The sequence below is a fragment of the Primulina eburnea genome, chromosome 15, assembly GCF_022965805.1.
Source record: "Primulina eburnea isolate SZY01 chromosome 15, ASM2296580v1, whole genome shotgun sequence".
In the NCBI taxonomy this organism is placed as follows: Eukaryota; Viridiplantae; Streptophyta; class Magnoliopsida; order Lamiales; family Gesneriaceae; genus Primulina; species Primulina eburnea.
The window spans coordinates 30,860,421-30,888,126 of record NC_133115.1 but is presented as its reverse complement, the minus strand read 5'-3'; the positions used below and the strand labels follow the sequence as shown (position 1 = coordinate 30,888,126).

Below are 27,706 nucleotides of genomic sequence, written 5' to 3'. Positions count from 1 at the left end.
TCTGCTCAATCCATTCTGTTTATCGACTATTCTTTTTGTCTTTGGTGTATTAATTCTATTCACTGCAAGAAAGTAAATTTTTTTTATTATTTAAGTGAAGTTGAAGTTTAAGCTTTACTTTTTAAACATTACTACTGGAGATATAAAATAAATAATGTTTAAAAAAACAATAATAAAAATAAGTAATTCTTTTGTGAGGAGGTGGTCAGGTTCATATATAAAAGGAAAAAAATAATTTTTTTTGCATAAAAATAATTTTTTAATAGATCGGTCGAGTAAGAGATTCATAAAATTAATATGTGAGACGGTTTTATATCAGTTTTTGCGTCAAAAAATTATATCATCTACATTAAAAATGAATAAAAAATTCAAGGGCTTATTTAATTTTAAAAAACACAGTTTTTGGACTTAAAAAATGAACTTGTAGTTGACAAAAATGTTTGTAAAACTAAATGTATGAAATATAGTAAAATATTTATAAATTGATAATGTTGGAATCATAATATTTTATTTATTTAGATATATATTAATTAATTAATAAATTAATAATTTATTATTTTGAAGAGTTTTTTTTCCTGCAAATATAAATTGAATTACAATCATTGTGTTATGTCAATGAATGCATCCTATTTTTAAAAATTAACATAAAAAAAATTATTCTACATATATATTTATAAAAATAAGTAAATTATTTTCATTGTTTTTAATATTCCATAAAACATTGTATTAACCAATCAAATATAATTTACTACGTAAAAAAATAACAATACAATTAAATTTTGTGAAAAAAATAAACAACAATATAATCATATTTTACTAAAATTACCTAATTATTTTTGTAATTTTAGAGAATAATTAATTTATGACTGTGAAGAACCATAATTTTACACATGTGTGTTCCAAAAATTATTATCTTATTAATTTTAAAAATTATTAATTTAGCACACTAACCAAATTTGAGAACAAAAAAATTCTTTATTATAGAAAGATAATTAATTTATTAGAGACTTTGTTGTATTCTGAAAAGAAGAATAAAAAAATTATCCCATCTGCCTTATTTATATTTCATGTCTCAAATATGTAGTTCAAATTTCATATTTAACATTATTTTCTCTGTCTTTTCAACTTCTACCTTTATTTAATTAATTTTTAATTACTAATTTTTCATTTAATTACTAAAATATTCATTAAATAAATATTAAAATGAATATTTTTTTTTAAAAACAAGTTCTTGCTAATGGTAAGAAAGAGGGTTTGAATGTATATATTGTTCTTATTTTACCGGAGAGATTTGAATTAGCTCTTTCCATTCGTATTTCTCTCAAAATGAAAGAAAAGATAGGCAATTTGTCTTTTCAAAGCTACCGTCCTAATAAAAAAATATTTTTGTGTCTCTGGTCAGAAACATAACGAAATTGTCTTTCCTATTCAATTTTTTTTCAATAAATTTTTTAATTTGTGTGAAAACACAAACAAACCTAAAAATATAAGCTAGGAAGTATAATTGAGACACGACGATTAACATAACAGAAATTATTGATCAATTGAGTATTTATTTGTTTATTTAAAATGAAAATGTAACTCCGTGACAGTATTTAAATTAAAGGTAGAAAAGAAATTGTCAAAGCACGATTTTATTTACTTCTCGAAACTATAAATTCTATAACGGAAAGCCAAACAGATCATCAAACGGCACATGTTTTTCACCATCAATTCCAAATAATACCCCAAAAATATTGATTTTTCAGAATTAAATTCTTTTACTCCATTTTTTTTAAAAAAAAAAATTGATACTAATTTTACTCCAATTTTCATGTAATATGGGTGACGTAAAAAATAATAGCACAAATATTTTGGAGTTACGGTTTGTATAAAATATAACACAATTATAAGATTTAAAGTATTTGATTTGTTCTATTATATTTTTAATTTTTTATATATATATAAAAAACTTGATCTTACAAATTCAAAAATATAATTTTAATTTTTTATATATATATAAAAAACTTGATCTTACAAATTCAAAAATATAATTTTAATAAAAAAAAACTCCTAGGAATGCTTGATATCTTACTTCTTCTCCAAGTAATGGTTGTTCAACCTCGAATCGAGAACATTAATACAAGATAATATATTGGAAACACAAACTTATCTAGTAAGATATATGCTCAAATCATAAATAAAAATAAAAATTCTCAGATTGTCTCACAAATCAATTTTATAAGATGAATTTCTAATTAGATCCAATTCAATCAAATTTTATTTATATATTAATTATATATCAGATCGATTTATCCTACTATATAGCGGATTGTTTCACTCTGCCCGTGCAGGCTGCCAACAGAGATAGGGTCGATTAAACCATATATAGCCATGTAAAAAGATATCTCCAGAGAAAAATAGTATCGGAGTCAAGCCCATTTGTGTAACGGCGTTAAATAGTAGTCAGAATCGTTAACTATTACGGCAAAACCGCGTTTGCTTTCTTCTTCACCAACCAAATTCAATTTCTGCATAAAAATAGAATCATCCATTTTCCTTGTGCCTTCCACCTATTCAAAACACGTGAATCTCCTCATTTTCAATCTAATTGCTCCCACTCCCAATTTCGATTCTTCCTCCATTGTCTCCTCAGCCGAGGGCGCCGTTTTCCATCGGTTCCTGCTCTCTGGTAAGTCTCTTCTTTTTTCTCCATTTGTTCAATTGATTGATTGTTTAGCTCGTTAGAATTTTGATTTATTCCTTAAAACGTGGATCTGGGAATTCATTTTTATTATCGACTTTCTTACTGTTTGATTCAGGCCTGTGAATGATGATGAATATCACATTTATGAAAATTCGGTGAACATTTGTGTTTTGGGGGGTCCGACTTAGTATTTTTAGGTTTCAGATTTGAGTTTGTGGGGTGTCATAATGTCTTCGGCTGGATTGGTTTCCATTATCCCGTTTCGGGAGGATAATATGATTTTTTCGCCTCCCCAATCCCCTCAACTTACTCCGGAATCTATTTTGATCTATGTTGCTATGTCGGGCTCGCTGGTTCCAATGTGTGTCCTCGAGTCGGATTCCATTGAATCGCTGAAGCTTCGGATTCAAAATTGTAAAGGGATATTCACGAGGAACCAAAAATTGGTTTGTCGAGGTAGGGAATTGGCACGGAGCAATTCCCTTATGAGAGATTATGGCGTGAGCAATGGAAATGTTCTGCATTTGGTCCTCCGCCTGTCTGACCTACAGGTCATTACTGTGAGGACGAGTTGTGGGAAAGAATTCACCTTTCATGTTGAGAAAAGCCAAGATGTTGCTTACGTTAAGCGTCAGATAGCAAAGAAACAAAATTTTGAACATGTTGAGGATCAAGATATCTTGCTTAACGACAAGTTGATTGAGGACCAGACGCTGATAAACCATCTCTCAAAGGATAATTCTGATGCTGTGATTTATTTGCTTGTTCGGAAGTCAGCTAAAATTAGGGCTACCCCGGTGGGTAAGAACTTTGAACTGTCCATTGTAGCACCACAGGTTAATGATCCGAGAAAGTGTGGGGGTGATTCAAAGCATGATCATAATCTTTATGTTCCAACCAAGACCCCCATTAGAGAGAGAGCTCTGGAGCCTGTTATTGTTAACCCAAAGATCCAGATTTTTCCAGAGATTAGTGATTTGATAAATTCTACCATGAATGGTCTGGATAGTGGAAAATGTCCAATTAGGTCATCAGAAGGTACTGGAGGAGCGTACTTTATGTTGGATTCTTCGGGTACCAAATATTTATCGGTTTTCAAGCCAACTGATGAGGAGCCTATGGCTGTGAATAACCCTCGTGGGCTTCCTCTGTCAGAAGATGGTGAAGGATTGAAGAAAGGAACCAGAGTTGGAGAAGGTGCGATCCGGGAGTGTGCTGTCTACTTACTCGATCATCCAATGAGTGGTCGGCGCTCGTTTACAGGAGAGCTCAGGGGATTTGCCGGAGTTCCTCCAACTGTTTATGTCAAGTGCCTTCACAGTGGTTTTAATCATCCTGATGGGGTGTCTGTTAAGACCGGGTCCTTGCAAATGTTCATGGAGAATAGTGGAAGTTGTGAGGATATGGGGCCTAGTGCCTTTCCAATTCAGGAAGTGCACAAGATTGCAGTGTTGGATATGAGGATGGCCAATGCAGATAGGCATGCTGGAAATATATTGGTGAGTAAAGGTGAAGACAGCCAAACTGTGCTAATCCCAATTGATCACGGCTACTGCTTGCCGTATAGTGTAAGTTTTGAATCTACTTTTTTGTTCTTGTTTTTCTTAGTTAACCTTTTTTACTTGTTCGCATAGAATTTGTACGTTGCTCACTCTATCATTTTGTGTGCAATCTCATCTAGTACCAAAATTGTCCTGCCCCGTTACTTATAAATTTCCTTAAATTAATTTGCCCACTAGATAGTTTCAATGCATACTCCTTATAACTGAAATTTATGATTAAGAAAAATAAACTTTATTCTTCTAGGAATTCCCTTGCTCGTATGACTAATGTGTTCACAAGTATATGATGGCTAACTCGAAAAGGTTTGTGGTTTGCAATGACCACAGTTATTTTCTGCTACAAATATATTAGAGGTCCAGATGATATATTTGCGACGATATGAATATGTACCATTTCTCACTCCTGTCTCCTCCCCAGCCCCAGCTTCTCACTTTTCATCTGTGTCAATGTCCCTGTCTGTGGAATAATTTTTTAACCTTAAATATATTGTCAAAAATTTTCCATGAATATCGTCTTGGTCAAATTATTCTTGTACATGATATAGCCATAAATATGTTTTCTGGCATTTGTCATTCTTTCATTTTGATATATACATGGTAATATGTATATGTTGATGATACAAGTTTTTAACTGATAGTCTTCCAGCTTTATCCAATATAATCTCACTTTCCAACCGTATTATTCTTCATGTCCTTGTAGTTTGAAGATTGCACATTTGACTGGCTGTACTGGCCCCAAGCTCGCCAGCCTTTCAGTGCTGAGACCCTAGAGTACATACAATCAATGGATGCAGAAAACGACATCGCCTTGCTCAAATTCCATGGTTGGGAGCTCCCGCTTGAATGTGCTCGCGTGCTACGTTTATCAACCATGCTTCTGAAGAAAGGCACAGAGAAAGGCCTTACTCCATATGCCATAGGAAGCATGATGTGTAGAGAGACGGTGAGGAAAGAGTCTGTCATCGAGGAGATCATCCGAGAAGCTTGGGACTGTGTGATCCCGGGCTATAGTGAAGCTACATTCCTTGATTCGGTGTCCATTATTATGGATAGCCGTCTCGAGGAAATGGTCTAACAATATATGAAGTTCTGCTTAAAAATCAGTACATAGATATGTATGATATCTACGCAATGCACATACTGTTGGTTGTGACTTGTGAATGACCGTAGTTTATATTGTCGAGTCGCAAAGATAATTTCTATCTGGTCGTCTATTTTCAATTTGTTCAGCATTAACTGGAAATGACTTGTAGAGCTTTGCCAATTTATTATTCTCGTTTGTTTTTTCTTTGCGAGTCCTGTTCTGCATTGAGCTAAAAGACATTTATGTCACAATTGGAGAATTTTAGATTTAAAGTGTAGGTTTTGTTTTTTCTTTTTCTTTTCTTTTTCTTTTTTAGGGCTAACGAGAATAAAATAAAATTATGGATTTTCCAAACCAGAAAGTATAAAGTGATTTTCCTCCAGTTTCAATAGTTACTTTTTTTAATATTATTTTGATGAAACTCGTATTATTTTAATGTAATAGTCTATAAACAACGTTAGTAAAAAAACTGTATTAGGAAAATTATTTAGGTAAACTATATTAGGAAAATTATGTGCGACATGTTTGTTTGAGAAAGTAACATGAGGGAGTTAAAGTTCTTACGGTAAAATGTTCAACTATTCCATCGACTCAGATACGGACAACAATAGTTGATTTTATATACAGGATTAATATAGTGGACTCCACCTAGTTCAACAAAGTCTTGATTGTGGAGAAAAACCGACAATTTAATATGGTTTCAAATCCTGTTTAATATAGATTATCACTTAAATTTATTCTAATTTGATTGTGTGAATTTAGATTTTATATATATATTTGTGTGTAATTCTTTCCTTGTCATGTCATAAAAGTAAAACCGATGCTTTATTCGAAAACCCACTAAACCTCTCTTTACTTCCCACCCATGTCTGGTCGTCTGTCTAATCTGATCTAAGAAAAGGAAATGCAATGAATGAGAATCAATATCTTCGTAGATCTGACCGTGCCAAACCCAGCTCTGGCCGTACTAATCTAGCATCATGCGTAGTGGCCACCGCCTTCCTCCTCGCCATCGCCGCCGCCGCCGTAGCAGTCTACTTCTTCGTCTTCAAGCCCAAGCAGCCGGTAATCGCTGTTAACGCCGTTCAGTTCCCGACCTTCTCCATCTCAAACGGCACTGTTAACTTCGAGTTCTTCCAATACCTCACCGTGAAAAATCCTAATCGCGACGAGTTCTCCCACTACGACAGCTCGCTGCAGCTCGTCTACTCCGGCCAGCCTGTGGGAGTCGTTTTCATCCCCGCTGGAAGAATCGGTGGCGGCGGGAGCCAGAAAATATCGGCGAAGTTTGATCTGCAGAAGTATCCATTACCATCGCCGTTGAAGGCTTCGATCGGAGACGGCAGTAACGGAATTCCCATAGGAGGTTTCACGACGGGGACGCCGATGGAGATAGAGACTCGCATGAAGCTGGTAGGCAAAGTTCGGGTGCTGAAGGTGTTCATGCACCGAGTGATGAGCGGAGTAAAGTGTGAGGTCATGATTGAGTCCACGCGTGGGACTGTTTTGGGTTTCCGCTGTTGACGTGGCACCTCCCATGTACTAATATTTTTTTTTCTCTAGAAAAATATATAATATAATATAATAATAGATAATTCGAAAGACAAAAATTCCATGTTCTAATGTAATTCCACACAGAGGCTGGCTAGCAACATTGTAAGCTAAAATATGATATATGAGCTACAAAGATTCATCTGGGTTACTTTGTTCTTTCCAAATTCGGCCAATTACACGAAGCCTGAGCTCTTTCTTGTCTCCTCCAGAAAAAGATAGTGCCATGTTTCGTTGTATGATGAGGCCATCGTGACAGTCTCGTACCTTTCGGTGACTGTCTCTAATGCTGCGAGGTGTGCCCTCCCACATAAGCTTCCGACCATTCCCTCCCACCTCCAAACTGTAGCGGTAGCTCCTCCCCTCCGTCTCGTCTCCCATGAAACGAACAAACGCCATGTAAACAGGAGCGGTCCCGATTTGAAAAGCCTCGAAATGTAGACAGAAATATCGACCAAAGCAATGAAAAACCTGGGTAAATTAGGAAAGGGTACAACCATTCACATTAATGCCATGCAATGTGATTTCTTAAGACTGAGAGAAATTATATTAAGCAGCACTACTCACAGTTAGCATCCATGTGGCGTTCTCCACATCTCGAGGATTTGATTTCACGTAGCGATGGTTAAACGTGCAGCCGGAATGCATGTCGACCTTGTGATCATCTCTCAAGTGAGTAACAAGACTTTCAGTATCCCCGACGACTGAGCATTTCGATCCGGCGTAAGGGCAGCTGTAAGGCCGAAAGTTACATATGGCTTCGTGTTTCGACTTACCATAATAAGGGAAGATCTCAGGGCATCCAAGGGAGCCATGCTTGCAAGGAAGTTCGAGTGATTCGGCCAATTTCTCCAGCGCTAAGCATCTTATATCACCAAGCTCGTGTCTACAAGTTGGGCACTTGTTGTGAACCTTTGCTTTACAGGTAGAACAAAGGGTGTGCCCGTTTTGGCACTGTAATTATCAACTCCATGTTAGAAACTTACGTAGTAACATCACGAGAAATCTGTCGGCACGCAATTCAACAATACGAAAAGGACTTTTTTTAACTTAGAATAAACAAAATACTCCACCATCGATCCACTTGACCCTAATATATTCCACCCAATAACTCATTTTAGACTATGCCAATGCTTTCAAAATTACATAATTAACCGTCATCAAAGACATGAATCAGACTTGATTATTTTGAATCCTCAAATTTCTACTACCTACCTGCTGCAAAGACAAATTTGTTCATTATATTTTCATCTACTATGGTTGTCAAGATCATAAGAATGTGGAATAAGATGGAGTTTAAACTTTTGGCTTGGCAGTTCATTACTGATACCTCGAACTTTTACCATAGACTCCATTACCGATGAGATTGAGTTCTCTTAATACATGTGTCAAAAATAGCAAGAAACTGTTAAAATCTCGAGACAATCAAATAACTAATAACCAACCAACTAAAGTTGGGGGAAGAAAACAAACAAAGAGAGAGCTGGAGATGACTAACCTGGTGGATAGGAGGGTACATAGAACTGGTGCAGACAGGGCATTCAAGAAGGTCTTGAACGTTTGTTGCTGGATTATTACCATGAGATGGTTTCGGAGGAGAGTGGTCTGAGATTTCATCTTCATTGGCATAACCTTCGGTATCAGTTGGGAATTCAATACTGTTGGACTCCATTTCTTGAGAAAAAACAGTAGTGCTTCAAGTTGTGTTTTTATTAATTGGGTTGGAGTATTTTCTAGAAATTTTCTTGATGAAGCAAGCAAGCCTAGCCCCCCTTTGCATTAATAAATATGGGACGATGCTGGTATTGAATAGGAGGTTGTAATAAAAGGTGGGGTATGGTTTGAATTCCATAATGAATATGTGACCGTCATTTGCTCAGTATAAGGTTCTTCGGCAGTGTTTTATTAGGGCTGTCCGCAAAACATACTTAAATGAGGTATTCATTTCCTGAAACTGCTGGGTGGACCGGTGGTATGTTTTAAGACTCTTTGTGACACGAATCAATAATGTTCATATTTACGTAGGTATCATAAAAAGTAATATTTTTTAATATAGAAAATAATATTTTTTTGTTTGTGGCATAAATAAAATATTTATCTCACATAACTGACCCTTGAAAACGTCTCATCTGTTATGTTGTAAAATTCCATGATGTGTTGCAATTAATTGCGTGAATAATAAAAATATATGTTAAATCTGTATTGTTAGTTGGGGTTTTAAAGCATGATATCATTGAGGGATTATTGACCACTCTTCTTCGGACCAGGTCCTACAAATTTTGACTACACGGCCATATATGCACACCTTGCCCAAATTCATACTAGAAATACAATTTCTAGACCTGATCAGTCGTCCTCGTAATCAAAAAATGCATAAATCAGGATTTTTGGATAAATATTTCCGAGTTTTTATAACATATTGAATTTGGGTTTTATATTCCATGCTAACTGAAATATAGAGTAATATAATTCACTCAAAAAAAAAAAAAATAGCATAATATTTATTGTTAACAAAAAGAAATTGGAATTGAATAGAATAACAAGACTAAAATATTGGTGCACAGATGAGGCATACTTTATAAAAATAAAGTATTAAGGAAAAGAGAGAAGATATATTAGTAAATAGATAATAAATATATATGTACCCCCTTTTCTCCCTACATTTTTATTATCTTCTCCTCCCCACCCAATATTTCCTCCCACACAACACACGTAATTGTTCTTACTTTCATGTTTATTTGTCTTTTCGGATGAAAATCGATACAAAATAAGGTATTAATTTATGATATTTGAATACAAACTAATATATTATACAAAAAATAAGATTTTGAGTATAAAATTAGAATAACAATATTAATATTTGCTACATATATTTTGGTACTTAAAAATCATATGTTAGTACAAGATCTAAAACAACTGGTAAATATAATATATCAGTATCATATTTTCAATGTTTTGTACTGATTTTCATCCAAAAAGACAAATTAGTCATTTATAATAATAATTTTTATATATGTTTGAGTATTATATAATATAATCATATATTAGTATCAGATTTGAAACAACTGATAATCAGATATCATATATTAATATCATATTTTTAATATTTTATATCAATTTTCATCTGAGAGAAGATATATTGGCTCAAGGAGTGCAAACATATTTTTTTATGGCAAAAACTTGTGTGAGACGGTCTCACGGATCGTATTTGTGAGACGGATCTCTTATTTGGGTCATCCATGAAATAGTATTACTTTTTATGCTAAGAGTATTACTTTTTGTTATGAATATGGGTAGAGTTGACCCGTCTCACAGACTAAGATCCGTGAGACGGTCTCACATGAGACCTACTCTTTTTTTATGAAGCAAAAGTATAAATACATAATTTTTAATATAACTTAACGTAAGTTTAAGTTTCATGAAGGTATTTACCCATACATCATTTGTAAGAAATCAGAAGCTATATGTTTCAAAGACATAACTATTTGATATAAAAATAAATAAATAAAATTACATTTTTCAAAGGACAGGGTGTAATCTGGATGGTATTTTGAATTTAAACTGACAAATCCCACAAGCATAATAACATTTATAAAATATACAAGAGTTGTCGTACCAGTGATCGATGGAGATCGAGAGAAAAAAAAAAAAAAAAAAAAAAGGGACTTTTCTTGTTAAGAAAAAATAATTGTCAAAGTTCGTAAATAAAAAACATATAAATATGATCAAATGACCATAAATAATGTATTATATTAATAATAAGTAAAATAAAGTTGAAATAATTACATAAATAATATTTTTCTAGTTGTTTTAGAGACGAATTTTTTTAGCAAATTCGTATAGTCCAGTTTCGAATAATATTTTTGTCAATCGTTAACAAAGCTTGATCGAATATACTTTTAGATTAACTTCAGCTTAGAGAATTTTTTCCCTGCTGATGAGTTGTCAATAGTATGATTAACGAAATTTTGAAGGCAATATAATTATTTGAGAATAAAATATAAAGTGTCCAAAACGTTGTAGCATTATTCAATTGTTCTTTTTATTTTTAAATAGCAAATTCAAATAAGGCATCTCAAGGACAAAAATTATACATTGAATGCTTTTTGGAGTATTATATCATACATTAACTCTTTAAAATTATGGAAATCTCGAATTGCATGCATTGATGTCAACATTTCTGATTATTGAGGATAATATACATTTTTATTGAGAGTAATTTAATATCCATTTGAAAATCTTTTGAATCTATCTCTTTTAATTTTCTTGGGCTCTCTTATTTGAATTTTTAAAAAAACAATTCAAGATATACAATATACATATGGTTTTTAGAAGAAAACTACAATACATTAATTCTTTCAAATTAAGGTAATCTCGAAATAATATGCATTTGAGATAAAAAATTTATGATTAATAAATGGTAATTTAATGTCCATTGAAAAACCTTGTTGTAGTGATAACTTTTAAGAGTGAGTCTCATTTGAGACCGTCTCACGGATCTTAATCTGTGAGACGGGTCAACCCTACTCATATTCACAATAAAAAGTAATAATCTTGACATAAAAAATAATATTTTTTCATGGATGACCCAAATAAGATATCCATCTTACAAATACGACCCGTGAGACCGTCTCGCACAAGTTTTTGTCATTTTTAATACTCAACCAATTTTATTTTTAGAAAATTTAAATTAAGTAATTAAATATTTTATTTCCTTTTTAGTAAGTAATTTGGATAGAAAAAATATTTCCTTTTTAGTAAGTAATTAAATAGTAAAATGAATTTTTGAATGATTTACCTAATGAGTGATACTAACATTGCAATCATTTATATTTTAAATTTATTTACACAGTTTTTAATTAAATAGATTGATATAATCAATGCAAAAAAAATTAAATTACAATAGAGTTTAATTTCAGTTTTGAATAAAATAAATAAAAAACATATAATACATAAATTACATTTGAATTCATATAAAAATTAATTAAATTTAAAATTGAATTAAATGAATTGATATAATCAATGCAAACAATAATTGAAGTGATCATTTACTGCAGTATACATATGTCAATATTCATTATATATCTTTCTTTTTTTAGAAATGACATTTTGACTGAAAATTATTATTTTTTCAAAAATTATATATATTTAAATTTTATTTATAAAGTTTGTAATAAAAATAAATATAGCATAGTAATACAAAATCATATCACAAATTATATTGATTAATATAATCAATGCAAAAATTTTAATGTAGTTTATATTTTCAATAGAAATTAGTTTCAATTTAAATAAAAAAATAAAAAATAGATAATACATAAATTATATTTGAATTAATATAAAAAGAAACTAAATTCAAATTTGAATTAAATGAATTGATATAATCAATGCAAGCAATAATTGAAGTTATCATTTATTGTAGTACATATATTTCAATATTCATGATATATCTTTCTTTTTGTAGATATGATATTTTGACGAAAAATTACTATTTTTGACAAAAATTCTACATTTATATATAGATTATTGAGATTCTTAATATATTACTATAATAATGAATCTTGGGCCAGGCCTGGCCATGAGGGGTAGTATTCTTGGCCTTAAAAGCATCATATACTAATTATACAAAATTATGTTATAATTTTAGATTTTTCTAAATAATTCTTTATCTTATCAAATTAATTGTATAATTTTACTATATTATAATAATATTTTTTATCTTATGTTCTTTTTTATTAAATATCAAAAATAATTTTAAATAATACTAAAGAAATGAAATTCTAAATTCATGAATTTCGAATCCAAAGTCAGTTCCAATTTCAACGATAGTGTATACGTTACAGAGGTAACAGACTTTTGTGGAACTGATATGTTTTTATTTACTTTTGCATAATCTTACAAATTTTTAAATATTTTCTCATAAATTTTGCATGACTTTTATTGATATTTGTAATTTTTTTTTATATAGAATCTTATGGATTTTGTAATCTATTATTGTGATTTTTTTTTAAATTTCTTTGAACTAATAATTGAACATGAATAATTTTTTATTTATTTTAAATTTTTTTGCCTCTTATTGTAATATTTTTACATATCGATTTTACGAAAGACAATAAATAAGTTAATACTAAATTTATTACAGTTAAATTTCAATCCTTCAATTCAACATGTTTATTTAAATAATTAGTATTATTTTAAAATACATAACAATAATTTTCAATATGAATAAATAATCAAATTTAAAATAATTTCATTCATTTTAAATAATTTTTTGTATAAAAATATATCAATTATTTTTGACAATATATAAAACAAAAATAAACAATTCAATTATTCGTATATGAAAATAAAAAATAAGAATATTAAAATATTTATAATTAGAGTAACGTTATAAAGTTTTAATATATTTAATTTATTATAGTTATTCTTATATATGTGTTAATAAAATTTTAAAATTATGTATAAATCACACACATTATATGTATTTATAAAAGATATACTTATATGTGTTATTATTATTATTTTTAATTTAATCAAATAACACTAAAATATTAATACAAAATTATTTTCAATTTAAAAGAATTATTTGATTTAAAAGAAAATTTTGTTTATATTTTTTTTATATATAAAATATGGAGTGGTTTTAAAAGTCAAGTTTGAATATCAGGTGATTTTTTAAAATTTTATAAAGTTTACGAATATCCCTTAACTTTTATAAAATATATAAAAGTCTAGATTTAATATCTCTAAACTTTTAAATTACATAAAAATTATTAAAAATTTTGAGCCAATATACCCCAGTAGATAATTCCGGATCCATTTTTAATTCTTCTAAACATTATTAAATCAAATAAATAGGACAACTTATTTTAATTCTAAACACAACCCCCGGGTGAGAACCCTACCCGTTTACTAGCCAAATCGAACACAACACGGAAGCCCTGCTGCTGAATATTTCCAATAATGGACAACCCGCTCGTGGTACCCGCGAAAGCAAAGCAAAATGTCCCCTCGCTATCCACCGGAATCAAGTAATTCGACGCTGGAAGAGACACTTCAGCGCCGGTGAAATGGAACACCACCGTCGGCACCTTCACCACCGTATTCCCTGAAAGATCGAAACAGGTGTCGAAGAGGGAGAAGTCCGAGGCCCGCTTCAAGTTCGATGCCCCCGAACGGAACGCATCCCTCAGTGCAACGTAAGCGGGTCGGGTCAACCGGGTCACGGACGTGCCGGAGTCGACTATCACTCCACCATTGCCACTCCGGTCGAGCTTGAAGGTCGACGATGTGATGCCCGGGACGCGAGACCCTCCGACGGAGATTCCGTTCAAGCCGACGTAGTAGAACGTGTCAAGCTTCGGATTCGTTACCAATGGAGTAAAAATGGCTTTTCTGGAGACCGAGGATTCACCAAACATGAGATACGACGGTTTCGAGGAAGCTGACCGGTCCACCAAACAGTAGGAAAATTTATCACCGAATCGACGGCCGGCTTGAGTGGGAAAAGATAGTTTTCCACGGCCGAGGCCTAATAAACCGGCGGCGCCGACGAACAGGCCTTCGTTATCATGTCCACAACCAAGGGCGACCTTTTTTACCCTCGTGCGCCGAAATGTTAATGTCTCCGTCGAAAATTCTCCGACAGTGAAAGAACCATCGCCGTACGAAATCTGGTAAAGGCATTTCTGCCGATTTGCTGTGCAACCAGAAAAATCGAGTCTGCGACAGAGTGGAGACCCACACGAGACTCCCGAGAAGGAACTCGACTTCTTCGGGTCAAAAACCGGGTCAGCTTGTTTGTAGCATTTCTTGCAGGGGGAGCACTGGATCCACACGACGTCACTTCCGGTGTCGAGCACCATGTACACATACTTAGCAGGAGTACCTATCCCCAGGCGAGTGAAGTACTCCCCGCTTCCATGTGCAAGTCCCGAAATCACCGAGCTACTAAAATCACGCGACAACGGCGTGTTTCTTGAGGCGTTGGCCGCAGCAACCGTGGACAGTGCTTTCACTCTAACAGCGTCGCGTCTGAGGCGGAACTCGAAAAGGGATTCCGGCGTAGCATTCAAAGCAGGTGAGAGATTGTCCACATGGTGTAAGTTCAGTGAGAAAGTAATTTCAGATTCAGGTGAGGCCTTATCATCAACCTCGAGCTCGAGGTCTTCATGGGTCAGCCACGAAAGATCAGGTTTAGGAAGAGAGGTGAGGACAAAAGTTTGATGCTGAAGAGCAGCAGAAACAGACACAGAAATGGCGAGGAAAAGGGACAGAAGAAATTTTCCTTCCATTTTCACAAAGTTTGAGATTTGGGAGAAATCTATCGGATTCGATGTCTCTCTCTCAGATAGATTGTGTTTAGAAGGCGGTTCTGGATTTCTATTCCAAGCATGCATATTTATGTTTTGTTGTATTTCTTTGTTTTTTTCCTATTAATTTGTCAGATTATGACGTAATTAGTTAAGATATAAATCCAAAGTGAAAAAATAAAATAGCGTATTTTTTATTTGATTTTTTAATTTAATATATACATATACATATTTTCCAAACATATCAATAACAATGCCAATTTTAAAAAATATTATAATAAATTGTACTTTTTTGTGACAAGTTTGATACAGAAATGAGATTATGTCGTTTCTCCTTGTAATTATAAAGTAGGTGTTTTGTGAGATGGTCTCACGAATCTTTATCTGTGAGACGGGAGACAGGTCAATCCTACCGATATTCACAATAAAAAGTAATAATCTTAGCGTAAAAATTAAAAAAATATATATTTTTAATGGATGACCCAAATAAAATATTCGTCCCACAAAATACAAACCGTGAGACCGTCTCACACAAGTTTTTGTCATAACTATAATGACAATACTGATGTCTGATGTCATTTAAGTATTTAAATTTTATAGTTTTTCAATTATCGATTTTGATCGCTCTTGATTTCCAACTATCTTTATTCTAATAATATTACACAGTCGGAATAAGATTCAAGGCAATAGAATATGCGAATTCGACCTCAACCTCAACACTGTTATAGCAAACTTATAGCCACCTTGTTTAAAAAACCGCAGTTAATAATTATTAGGCAAGGTATCTATTTCAATAAAGAAAGAGAGAGACAACCTCATGTAATTGTAAATGATGCATATAATATATTTATTTCATCCAAATTATATAAGCTTGTTTTTTTTATAAGACATGTCAATCCTACTGATATTTACAATAAAAAAGTAATAATCTTAACATATAAGATAATATTTTTTCATGGATGACCCGAATAAGATATCTGTCTCACAAAATACAATCCGTGAGATCGTCTTACACAAATTTTTGTCATGAGTAATTGCGCATGAAAAAACTAATGGGTACATGAAGCCCAAAATTGATGATAGTTTGTGATCGTTAAAAAAATAGCTCTTAGTTTTTCCAAACTTAGTCAATAAGAATATATTATTAATAGACTAGGAAAAATATTAATAAATATATTTGTGATAAAAAAAAATATCCACTATATAAATGAGATAAAGAAGAGTAGAACCTTATTTAGTCAAACAAGTGGCCGGACCTATGAATCACGGAATCACAAGTCCTGTGAAGAATGTCTTCCTTCCTTAACAAAGGAATTCAGACATAATCATCCAAAATCACTAATTTTCTTTTAACACATACAATACACTACTACTCTTAGGCCTTAGAGCACCTGCCCACCCCACCCTACCCTACCCTACCCTACCCTACCCTAATCTCCTCCACAAATCTTCGCACGCAACAACTTTCCATGCTAGGGGGGTCTGACCCCAATATACTTCAATGCTTGCAGATCTGGTCAAGCTTCCATCCCATCTTCCATAAATTTGCACGGGTCCGATGAAAATAATTATGTTCTCCAATGAATATTTGGCTTTACCAACGGTATTTATGGGGTGTCTCACCCACCGGCCCCGAGTTAGTTGGTCTCGGCGGTGAATAGGGCAAGCGGGTCTCGTTTCTCAGAATTGTTTTTTATCATTAATGTGGTCACACAACCATTTAATAACACACCAGAGATTCGTCCTTCCACTATGATTATTTGGGCACTAAAGTTTGTGGATTTATTTCTCCACTATGGATAAAGTTTGCGTATTTCAACGAGGGGCCGACCATTTTGCTAGAGTGTATTTAGGAATTTCAATTTATTGTGCAAAAGGAGCTAGTTTCTTTTTAAAGCTTGTACTTGATTAATGTGGTTCATATTGCAAGCTACTATATGTGGCAAATTTATTTATTTTTTTAATAAGTAAAATTTGTCTACACAATCACAGCGAGGAACTTATGCTAGCGAGTAGAGCATACTCACGACAAGTTCTTGAAATTATGAAATATAAAATATGTTCAATTACTTTTCTTGATAAGTTCATTTTGGTTGTGTTTTTTTAGGAAGATAACATTTTGCGTGTGATCCTGTGGAGAAAAATGAGAAAGATATTATTTTAATCTTATAAGTTGACACGTTTTTTTTATCATATAACTTGTCAACATTTGGTTTTCATATAATTAATGGGATTATTTTTTTTGTGATGGTAGTACAAAACTCATCGACTATGTTTATTGACACTGATGGTCTTTTACGTAGCTCATGTAGCGATAATAACGTATTATACACACATTAAAATAAATCTAACTAAGCAAGCTTCCCAAAGAAGAGATAGTTAAACGAATGAGAAATAAACGTATATTACACACATTAAAATAAATCTAACTAAATTTTATTCTTGTTATATAAGCAATGTAGGAGACATCGGTGTCAAATAAGTAATATTTGGTTGATTTAGTGGTTGTCGGACAAAAAATGACTAAAACAAAGATGAAAACCAACCGTCGACAAGTTGTATGGTAAAACAAAAAACATGTCAACGACACCTTGAATCTGTTGATATATAAAGATACAACGATGTGCCAATTATCTATTGGCCTAATGGTGAGGGTGAGATCTCCAAAACCCATAAGCATATTTTGGTTTTAAAATGTGTGATTTACATGATCTAATGCTATTAACATATGAAAAATATACTAAATCGAAAAATACAAATATCGATAACTCAAATATGCCCTCAAAAATAAGTCGTGCATGTAAGTTTATAGTGGGAACATTTACAAAGTTAATGAACTTGTTGTACTTAAATTTGTTGTTTAAAAATTAGAAATTTCAAATGTAAAAACAAAATAAGATTTCAAATTTCAGGAGATAGCTGGAAGACAAAAATTTGTGTGAGACGGTCTCACAGATTGTAGTTTGCGAGTCGGATATCTTATTTGGGTCATCCATGAAGAAATATTACTTTTTATGCTAAGAGTATTATTTTTTATTGTGAATATTGGTACAGTTGACCGGTCTCACAGATAAAGATTTGTGAGATCGTCTCATAAGAGACCTACCTAACTAGAAATATGGTCCTGATTTGAAGGATAAAATCATCTTGAGTCTATTTAAAAACCACTACAATAGTATTAGAATTACATGACTGGATTTTTGTAATTTCAAACAAGTGAAAAGAATTTGAATAAATATTCTCAAGTTCATTAATCAAGTGCAAACTTTTTAAAAACAACATCATTTATAAAAATTATTAGTAAAGAAGAGTCTGCTCTCAAACTTGTGAACGACAATGTACACACAGCCCTGTACAAGAGTGTTCGGGATGGGTCTTGGGGTTTAGTAAATCCGTACAACCAATATATATTTATTATTAATCTCTTTATATTCTATTGAATAATTATAATTATATTATTATTAATTGAATATAAATCGATAAATTTTAAATTGTGATAATATTTTTTTTTTTTGTAAAATATTATTAATAACAATCTAGAATTTTATTAATATTTAATATTTTTATCGTGCATTGAATAAAATTTAAATATTATAATTTTTTTACGGGTCAAAGGGATCAAACCCAGATTAACCTCCGGATCCACGGGATGGGACGAGTCCGGGTTTCCGTCCCTAAAACTAGATGTGGCTAAAGCCCAATGGCCCAAATAGCTAATGGGGTTATTCTGTCTCGGTTCAATTTGGACCAGAGGATACAACACAACCTATAGTTTGTGTGCTTCCTCGGCCCTGTAATTTCGGAGGAGAATATCCACTTTCGGCCCTTACTCCCGAAGTCTCTCCTGTCAGATTCTCGTACAGTGCACTGATTGCTACTGCTCAATTTCTCAACAGCTATTGATCGATGGATGGACAGTGCTTGAATCCATCTAAACGGCCTAAGATTGAAGAGACTGTGTTACAGATTCTCGAAACATCGGACTTGGAGACAGCTACGGAGTCGAGTATCCGTACCGCCGCCGCCGATCGGCTAGGTTTAGACCTCTCCGGAATTTCCGAGCGGACGTTCGTTCGAGGTGTCGTTGACTCTTTTCTGCTCTCGACGGCTAAAGCAATCCTCGGAACGAAGCCGTCGCATCTGAATAAGAACGACGATAATATCAATCAAATTAACGGTGTTGGGAATGAAAAGAAGCGGCTGTGGGAGCAATGGGGAGGCGGCGGCGGCGAATTGAATTACGATGGCAAAATCATTTGTAAGGTTAGTTGAAATTGTTGGATTTTATTTGAATGAGGCCGTACCAAATACATTTTTGTTGAAGACGAGCACACACCTGCTAGATGGAGGAAAATATTATTTATTTTCACAAAACCATTTTTCCCAACCATGCCTGTTTATTGAAAATTTCTTCTAAGAAGGTGAGGAGTTTGATGTTGCAGGCTAGAATTCGTTTAATTGATTTTATCTATGAACTACGAGAATAACAGAAATGATTCAACCAATCTCTCTGTCTTGAGATATATCCATTTTCTTGATCTGGCTTTCATAAAGTTCTGTGCTTCTTGTTTTAAAGCGTTTCTGGTCTTTTCGGGTATGCAGCTGGCAGACACAAGAATGGTGAGCATCTATGACCATAGTGGAAGAACCTTAGTTTCAATCCGGGATTTTAGTATAAAAGATGGAAATATGTTGCCTAAAGCAGGTGATGATCTTCATAATTTTTTCTATAATATGCTACCATAAATATATAGGTTCACTTGAAAGATTTCTTAGATAATTTTTTTCCATGTCCATGCCATATCTCACTAATTTGTAGCAATGACGTAATGATCTACTTCGGCTTTTCACTCATTTTTCTGCTCTTACGTATAAATTTATCTGTTTCAAGTTGAGATGCCAGTCTAGTATATTAGTAAGTCACAAAAACTTTGAAGCGTAAGGACACATTTTCTTTTTGAATAGCGAACACCTACCAGATGTAGGTGTGTATGAAGATGTTGACATGCAATATGTCGCGAGTACCTATTAGATTGAGCTTGGAAATAGTATTTCTTTCCTATTCAGATTTTTCGTGCACCCTTTATCTAGTTTAAATGACTGATGTATGTCCGCACTATCAAGAATTATTGCACCATAAAAATGGTTGAATTAGCTCAAACAAACATAAATTTCTGCCTCATGGGAAATTGCTATTAGAAATTTGTTACATAGTTTATATTTCACATTTGACATACTGCCACCACCACTAGTCCGCCTCCATCCACAAAAACTGAAGTAAAATAAAAAACATTCTAGAACATCATCTTATTGTTATTCCTCAACTTAGCTCTGTAGCACTGCTCCATGTGGTAAATTTTGTCATGTCGTTCTCCGGAATCTAATTTAAAATCAGTTATAATATCTTGAGAGAAGATGTTTTGATCACAACTGAAATGTCATAGATAAGCGACACATACAGGGCAGATTTTTTACTCTTCCTGAAAAGCATCCTGTGCGATTGAGATTGCATGTCACATGGGGATATTGCATCATTACCTCCAAATTGACTGTTATGTCACTGTGTGCTGATCATTCATGACTTGATTTTGTCAGATATTTATTTACCTATTTTGGAAGACTGGCTTGTTTTCCATTATCCGGCACAGATAGCTGATTTCTCTTTAGACATTTTCTTTCTCCGGCCTACCCTTACTCCATTTAATTTATTTATTGACTCCTTTATGTGCTTATCTTCAACTCAGGTGTCAGCTTGACGCCTGAACAATGGCTCACGTTCAGAAAGAGCTTCCCTGCAATTCAGGAGGCCATTGCAAAACTAGATTCTCATGTGAGGTTAGGCTTCTTTTTTATTGCAATGGACTACAAATTTTACTCTTGGGAACTTGCACACTTTTCCTGGATCTGTGCAAATGGAAAAAAGGAATCTGAATTTATCACGCTTTCCATTTATCAAATGAAATCAACTAAAAACACAATGCTAGACACGTCTTTCACATTGCAGAATTACTGGGTGTCCAACTCGGTGTTTATAAAAGTTATGTTAGACAGAAGTTACACTATTTGTGCCCCATATGTTCAATGCACCGGCTACTTCTAGTCATTAATGTTTTTCTATAAAGATATGGTTTCGCATTGATTCGGAATGACCTTTTGTGAACATGTTATCCATTTACCGAGTGAACTATAGATCTAGAGTTGCTGCAGAGCAGAGTGAAGTAGAAATGACAAATTCGGTGGCCAATTCTGCTATTAATAATAAGCAAAGAGATATCAGCAATTCTAGCCTTTACAAGTACCGGTTGCACTCATATTGAGAAGATACAAACTGAGATGGAGATATCTACACCAGTGATTACCTCCAACTCTGGAAAGCAAATTGTTGCTGATATTAAACAAAAAGAGGCTGGTATTTCTGGCTTAGGCACTTGGGAACAGGTTTCTGCTGAAATAAAACAAACTGAATCTGATGTTTCAGCTTCAGAACCTGCATTTCCTTTAAAAGGACAATTTTACCATACAGTTAATTCTTTCCATTCCGAACAACTTAGTCCGATACAGACCATCCGTCTTGACGGAAGAAATTATCCTTCTTGGAGGCTGCATATGCAATTATTCCTGAGCCGGTCCAACATTGCGTATGTGCTTGTCGAGCCATGCCCCAGCCTATCGTTGAACTCTGAAGTTAGTTTTAATGAAACGGTTAAAGTCAAAGCTGCCATTCAGAGGTGGATATATGATGACTGCATCTGCCGCCAAAACATCTTGAAATCTCTTTGCGACAGTCTTTTCCATTTCTACTCACTTAAAAGTTCTTCTGCTAAAGAACTCTGGGAAGGACTAAAATCAGTGTATGATGAGGATTTTGGAACAAAAACGTCTCAAATCAACAAATATATCCATTTTCAGATGGTGGATGGGGTATCGGTCCTTGAGCAGGTTCAAGAACTTCACAAGATTGCCAACTCGATAATGGCTTCTGGTTCCTTTCTAGACGAAAACTTTCATGTTAGTGTCATAATATCCAAGCTCCCACCTTCTTGGAAGGAACTCCGAACAAGATTGCTTCACGAGGAGGGTTTAGCATTGAATACGTTGATGCATCTTCTTCAGGTTGAAGAAGATTCTCGTAACTGCCATAAGAAAGAACTTATCATCTATAAGAATGGCCATACAGTGGAGTCCAAGCATGGAACAGGAATCAGAGAAAAGAAAAGGATTTGTTTTAGCTGTGGCAAGGAGGGGCACATTGCCAAAACCTGTCCTGATCGGAAATCTGAAACCTGCGAGAAGCACAATGAAAAGGAGAGTGTAGTTGTATCGCTGCATAAAAGCTCGTACGTGGCTGAGGTGGCAAATGACAAATAACTCAACAGCCATTATATTATTTTTCTTCTCACATGTACTAGTTCCTATAGTAATCTTCGTTTGTGGTTAAGCCCTTAGGAGAGTACCATTGCAGTTTTTAGGAGTGACGATCGCTAAGGATTTTGTAGTCTCACTTGGAAGTTATCTTTTCTTACTTTAGTAATAATAATTGTGATAGATGGAGAGTGTAAACAAATGCACCATTGTTGGTGCATCCTTTCTTTTGAACTAATGATAATTTTCAACAGTGTACGTTAGAATAACGATGACATGCTTGCAATTGTTTAGTCTCGTATTTTTGTAAAAGTTGACCAGATCTGGTTCATGCCTAAATGATAATGTTGCTTGGTTACTAAGAATAACCCTTCCATTTCCCAAGGGCTGATAGATTCAGTGACCACTTCCACCGATTATGCCGAGTAAATGAGATTCCTTAAAATCTTTAGTTGTTCTACATTTGACACTTCTGATTCAATTTTTTTATAAAAAATGTGGGGTCAAATTTGTTCATTTTCGTTCTTGCCAAATGGTGATCTGAAATGAATCAATCAAGATATATGCACAAGGAATAACTTGACGGAGAGCATTATTCTAACATATCACTAATTTGATTCGACACACGTTTATGCATGATTGCAGTGTTATTTATATAAATAATAAATTTGTTTTGCATGTCTGCTAGTCGCCAACCAATCAATCACGTGCACGAACCTTCTGGCCATCATATTCTTTTTGATGTTCCTATCTGTTTGATTAACGTTTTATGAGGAGGATGTCTTGCAAATCATAGATCCGTGGGTATTACTCAACCCTTAATCTAAAGATCCATGTTAAGCCAAAAATATTTCTTTGATATGGACCAAAACGTGGGATCACCACTGATTTGAATCTATATTATCCATTGGATTAACAGTGGGGATACAGCTCTGCAAAAAAATGAAACAACATTTGCATGAATTATTTTTGGTTATGATGATGATGATGATGGTGTGATAATAGTTGTGATCATTGAATTTATGCCTGCCAGTTATAAATGTAGAAATACAATAAATGTGAGCTTACAAAGTTTGCCCATCATCCTAAATTTAGATTTTTAATGCTTGTTACTGATAAAATTAGTTCTTACATAGACGTATTTGATGTATAATTTGGATAAACTCATTCACATATAATAGACGAGTGACATTTTATTGGTGGACTCGATAGATGATAAATATATCAAATTATATATCCACCTTCTTCTTAAAATGCTTGTACTCTGTTCCGAGAAGATGTTTTTTAAACAATTTGTTTTGTGTGTGTAGTATGAACCCAAATTTGAAATTAATATTTAACAGTACTGACGAAAAAATCAAGTCTTCATTACCACACCACACACACCAACCATTCAAACCAACCATGGGCAATGATTCATTCATCTTCTCCTAAACACGTGATTTTGCCAAATATCATGCAATTAATCAAATCTAACGTTTGATTTCAAAAAAAACATGATTTCAAATACATAGCAAGGACATCACTAGCAACTCAAGAATGAGAGCAAAGATTATGACAACTAAAATGATGTAAGCCATGCAAATTCCAAATAACAGCAACAGAATTGAATAAACATATAGAAGTGGGAGATAGGAAACTAATAAAAGGTCTCGTTAAAACTTATACATTCAATAGTAATGTGTATATACTATAAACAATAATGTTTTGTAAACCTAGTGAGCCAGAATACAATTTTTTTCTTCTAATGCTAGCATTATCTGGTGTATAGTCTGCAAAAACGTTTTCCGTATTGATTGTACCACATGATACAGATGACTACTGCTGCCAGGAGTTGGAATCATGGGGATATGCTTTTACAAGCTTCTCCTTGGTCAGTGGTTCCGATCCTACTGATTTTACAACGAATGTGTGAAATATTTTTTCACTCCCAACAACCATTTTTGCATCAACTATAGTTGCCTGCGCATTTTTGAGAGCTTGGATGATCTTGGACACTGGATGAGCATTCAATTGGCAGCTCACCTGCACCGCAAGGTCATCACCATTGGCTTGGATGTCGATTCTTGGAACCGATTCTCGCATCTCCGTGCTTGGCTTAGCTTCTAAAACTGATGCTTCTCTTGGTATGCTTCTAGGTTTTTCCCTCTCTGATTCCATGTTCTTAAGTTTAGTCTGTAGTTCGGTTATGTAAGAAATTGCGTCTCCAAGGAGAGAAGCTTTGTCCATCTTGGAAATATTTGGCACGACAGCTCGTAATGCATAGAAGCGTTGGTTAAGCTTCTCTCTTCGTTGCCTCTCTGCTTCAACATGATTGAGAGCCTCCAGTCGTCCATTGGCAGGCTTCCTACCACGCTTTCTTGGCCTCATCTCTGTCGAGAGCCCATTCTGTTCTTCCTGGCATGAGACCTCAACATCTGAATGCTCAGAGTCAACACTACGCGTCTGGGAAACTAATGGCCGTGAGGTTTCTCCAGTAAAATCAATCTGCATCTTTGCCGGCTTTTGATTTTGACTATTATTTAGCCGAAACTCTTGCCTTGGCCCACCGGTAAGATCGTGAAGATTTTTGGTTACGGGATGAGGGCTATAAATCTCTGTGTGGTTCCCTGGCTTTACATTATTGCACTGAGTCCACGTTGCGCCATGAAAACCATTTCCAGTTTTTGCAAATGGCAGCCTGAGCCCATCTGCATTTGCATCCGATGTCCTGCCTTCCACTTTCTTAGCAGCGAGCTTTTCAATAAATTGCATGCGCCCTGAATTTAAATCCTGCCCGAAAATCTTGGGAATGACTTCTGAACGGTTTCCACTTACCAAATTAGGAATTGGATCGTCAGCATCTTTTTGGTTGGCCACAGCCACCACATCCGCGGCTTTCTTGGCACTAAGATGTGATGAAATTGAGGAAAAGGATGATCCAATCTCCTTCAAGATCTCTAAACTTTCCGGGATACATTTTACTGAGCCTAATTCAACCACACCAATGTCTGTTGGTATTAAAACGATAGTTTGCAAACCAGCCGACTTTGCAAGAAAGGATCTCACACAATAATCAATAGGAGACTTCAAAGCATCCAATAACCAGACATGCTTATTTGACCCAAAACATTTTCCAGGACCCACTTCTCCCCTAGGAAAGGAGAAGTACATAGAAGCCAGGAAGAACATCTCCATATCCGTAACCTTATCCAATCCAAAGGCATAATTATCCTCATCAGTTCCCCCAAACAAGGTATGCAACTTCTGGAGGACCCTTTTCCTCATTCTTTGTTTGGATTCATCTTCAAGTCGCATATTGTGAATCTGGGTAAATTCAGACTCCTCCTCGTCGCAAGGCTCACGACAGCACCCATCTCCCCAACCCAAGACCAAATCACCAGATTTAGACCTCGAAAGCTGCCAAAAAATGGCATAATTCCAGGTAAAATTGGCAGAATCTGGGCGTTCCACAAGATCTGACAGCGTTTTCTGCAACTTCTCATCATTCCCCAACGCCATCAACGAACATTCAGCAGAGACAGAGCTTAACATCAAGTGATCAAAAGCCTTGGTTCCTAAAACCGCCGCCGCCATGGCTTTATCCTCGACATTCCACCCAACAGCCTCCATCCCGAATTCCAATCCCATCCCACAATACTACCCACTAACCAAAAAAAATAAAAAGAAATAAAAAAAATCCAGTCTTTCTGATCAATCCCGATTTCCAAATCACAGAGACTCAGATAATACGTAAACCAGACAAATAAAACCCCGTCTCAGCTTTTCGAAAAAATTCAATGGTTCTTGCAGAAAACAAGCAGGCCGTAACTCATAGCGCTCAGATCTCAAATCTTACAAATCCAAATAGATACACAAGGCCAAAAGGTAAGACTACAATATAAAGCATGAAGAACGAAATTACCGAGTAGTGTGTATTTAACACATGATGCACAGTTGATGGAGAAGTGAGAACGAAGAGCATTCGTTGCCTCGGAGGACAGGAAAAAGAAGGAGAAGCGTCCGAGATTGGTTGCCCGAATTCCAACTGTGATTCACACGTGTTTGAAGTTTTGGCTCGGAGTGAAAAAGTAACCATGGTTAGGTTAAAGCAGTGTGGTGTTCTCTTTTCCCCATGTTTTTTTTTTTATATTTATTTTGTCTATATATCCTCTCTCTTTCTTTTCTTTTTCCACATTATTTTATCATTCTTATTTTATATAGAATTATTATTATTTTTTTAATAAAATATATGCATTATGACTCGTTTGATCTATGTTGTCTTATAATTAAAATTGAAAATTAATATATAAAAAAATTATCAATCAATATTCTATAAATAACTATCTTTGTATTATGATAAAAAAGTTGTGTGAGACGATCTCACGAGTCGTATTTTGTGAGATATATATCTTATTTGAGTCATCCATGAAAAAGTATTACTTTGCATCTCTTTTTTGTTTTGTGAATATCGGTAGGATTGACCTGTCTTACAGATAAAGACTAGTGAGACCGTCTCACAAGGGACTTACTCTGGTATTTTTGGTATGGACAAAAACTTGTGTGGGACGGTCTCACGGGTCGTATTTGTGAGACGGATCTCTTATCTGGGTCATCCATGAATAAGTATTACTTTTTATGCTAAGAGTATTACATTTTATTGTGAATAAGGGTAGGGTTGACTCGTCTTACAGATTAAGATCCGTGAGACGGTCTCACATGAGACTCATTCTTTGGTGTGACCATTCCAAATTACAATTTAATATATAAGTAGTTTTGTAAATATAATTATCCACGGAAGAAATATGTTTAATCAGAAATTGGCTTCATGATTTGGACAAAATGGCGGGTGAGTCTATGCTCCTCCGGGAGCATTACTCCCCATTCCCTAAAATTGACACGTGTCCTTTTTTTTTTTTTTTTAAATATCATAATAAACTTTAAAAATTACAAAAAATTTACAATTACTAGGAAAAAAAAATTCTAACTCATCATTAATTTTATGAGTTATAACCATCCAAAAAAATAGCCATAGTTTCTTTCAAATTTTATAATTTGTTTATTAAAATTCAGATTTTTAAAATCAGATATTTTAAAATTAATAGTGATAATATATTTGTATTCGTTAATACACAAAAGCGCAAATTTATTTAATTTCAATTCTATTTAA

General features: G+C 34.0%; 6 protein-coding genes across 6 annotated transcripts; 3 read left to right on the top strand and 3 right to left on the bottom strand.

Annotated features, from left to right (window-relative positions):
* The first annotated feature begins 2,487 nt into the window (after positions 1 to 2,487).
* On the top strand, positions 2,488 to 5,604 carry LOC140813888 (phosphatidylinositol 4-kinase gamma 4-like). Its single transcript, XM_073172679.1, has 3 exons — positions 2,488 to 2,671; positions 2,802 to 4,254; positions 4,949 to 5,604. Exons 2-3 carry the CDS (start codon positions 2,914 to 2,916, stop codon positions 5,321 to 5,323), a joined length of 1,716 nt encoding a protein of 571 aa, XP_073028780.1. The 5' UTR covers positions 2,488 to 2,671; positions 2,802 to 2,913; the 3' UTR covers positions 5,324 to 5,604.
* A 526-nt stretch (positions 5,605 to 6,130) lies between these two features.
* Positions 6,131 to 7,030, top strand: LOC140814879 (uncharacterized). Its single transcript, XM_073173977.1, has one exon. It carries the CDS (start codon positions 6,242 to 6,244, stop codon positions 6,854 to 6,856), a length of 615 nt encoding a protein of 204 aa, XP_073030078.1. The 5' UTR covers positions 6,131 to 6,241; the 3' UTR covers positions 6,857 to 7,030.
* On the bottom strand, positions 7,013 to 8,674 carry LOC140814878 (E3 ubiquitin-protein ligase SINAT3-like). Its single transcript, XM_073173976.1, has 3 exons — positions 8,382 to 8,674; positions 7,451 to 7,837; positions 7,013 to 7,354 (listed from the first exon to the last, which is right to left on the bottom strand). The coding sequence occupies exons 1-3, from the start codon at positions 8,553 to 8,555 to the stop codon at positions 7,013 to 7,015; spliced, it is 903 nt and encodes a 300-aa protein (XP_073030077.1). The 5' UTR covers positions 8,556 to 8,674.
* A 4,972-nt stretch (positions 8,675 to 13,646) lies between these two features.
* LOC140815184 (aspartyl protease family protein 2-like) lies at positions 13,647 to 15,289 on the bottom strand. Its single transcript, XM_073174304.1, has one exon. The coding sequence runs from the start codon at positions 15,280 to 15,282 to the stop codon at positions 13,759 to 13,761; it is 1,524 nt and encodes a 507-aa protein (XP_073030405.1). The 5' UTR covers positions 15,283 to 15,289; the 3' UTR covers positions 13,647 to 13,758.
* A 3,679-nt stretch (positions 15,290 to 18,968) lies between these two features.
* LOC140815641 (uncharacterized) lies at positions 18,969 to 22,750 on the top strand. Its single transcript, XM_073174716.1, has 4 exons — positions 18,969 to 19,458; positions 19,798 to 19,900; positions 20,940 to 21,294; positions 21,459 to 22,750. The coding sequence occupies exons 1-4, from the start codon at positions 19,102 to 19,104 to the stop codon at positions 22,561 to 22,563; spliced, it is 1,920 nt and encodes a 639-aa protein (XP_073030817.1). The 5' UTR covers positions 18,969 to 19,101; the 3' UTR covers positions 22,564 to 22,750.
* A 1,444-nt stretch (positions 22,751 to 24,194) lies between these two features.
* LOC140814066 (transcription factor MTB1-like) lies at positions 24,195 to 26,585 on the bottom strand. The gene has a single exon (XM_073172924.1). The coding sequence runs from the start codon at positions 26,185 to 26,187 to the stop codon at positions 24,376 to 24,378; it is 1,812 nt and encodes a 603-aa protein (XP_073029025.1). The 5' UTR covers positions 26,188 to 26,585; the 3' UTR covers positions 24,195 to 24,375.
* Positions 26,586 to 27,706: the final 1,121 nt, after the last annotated feature.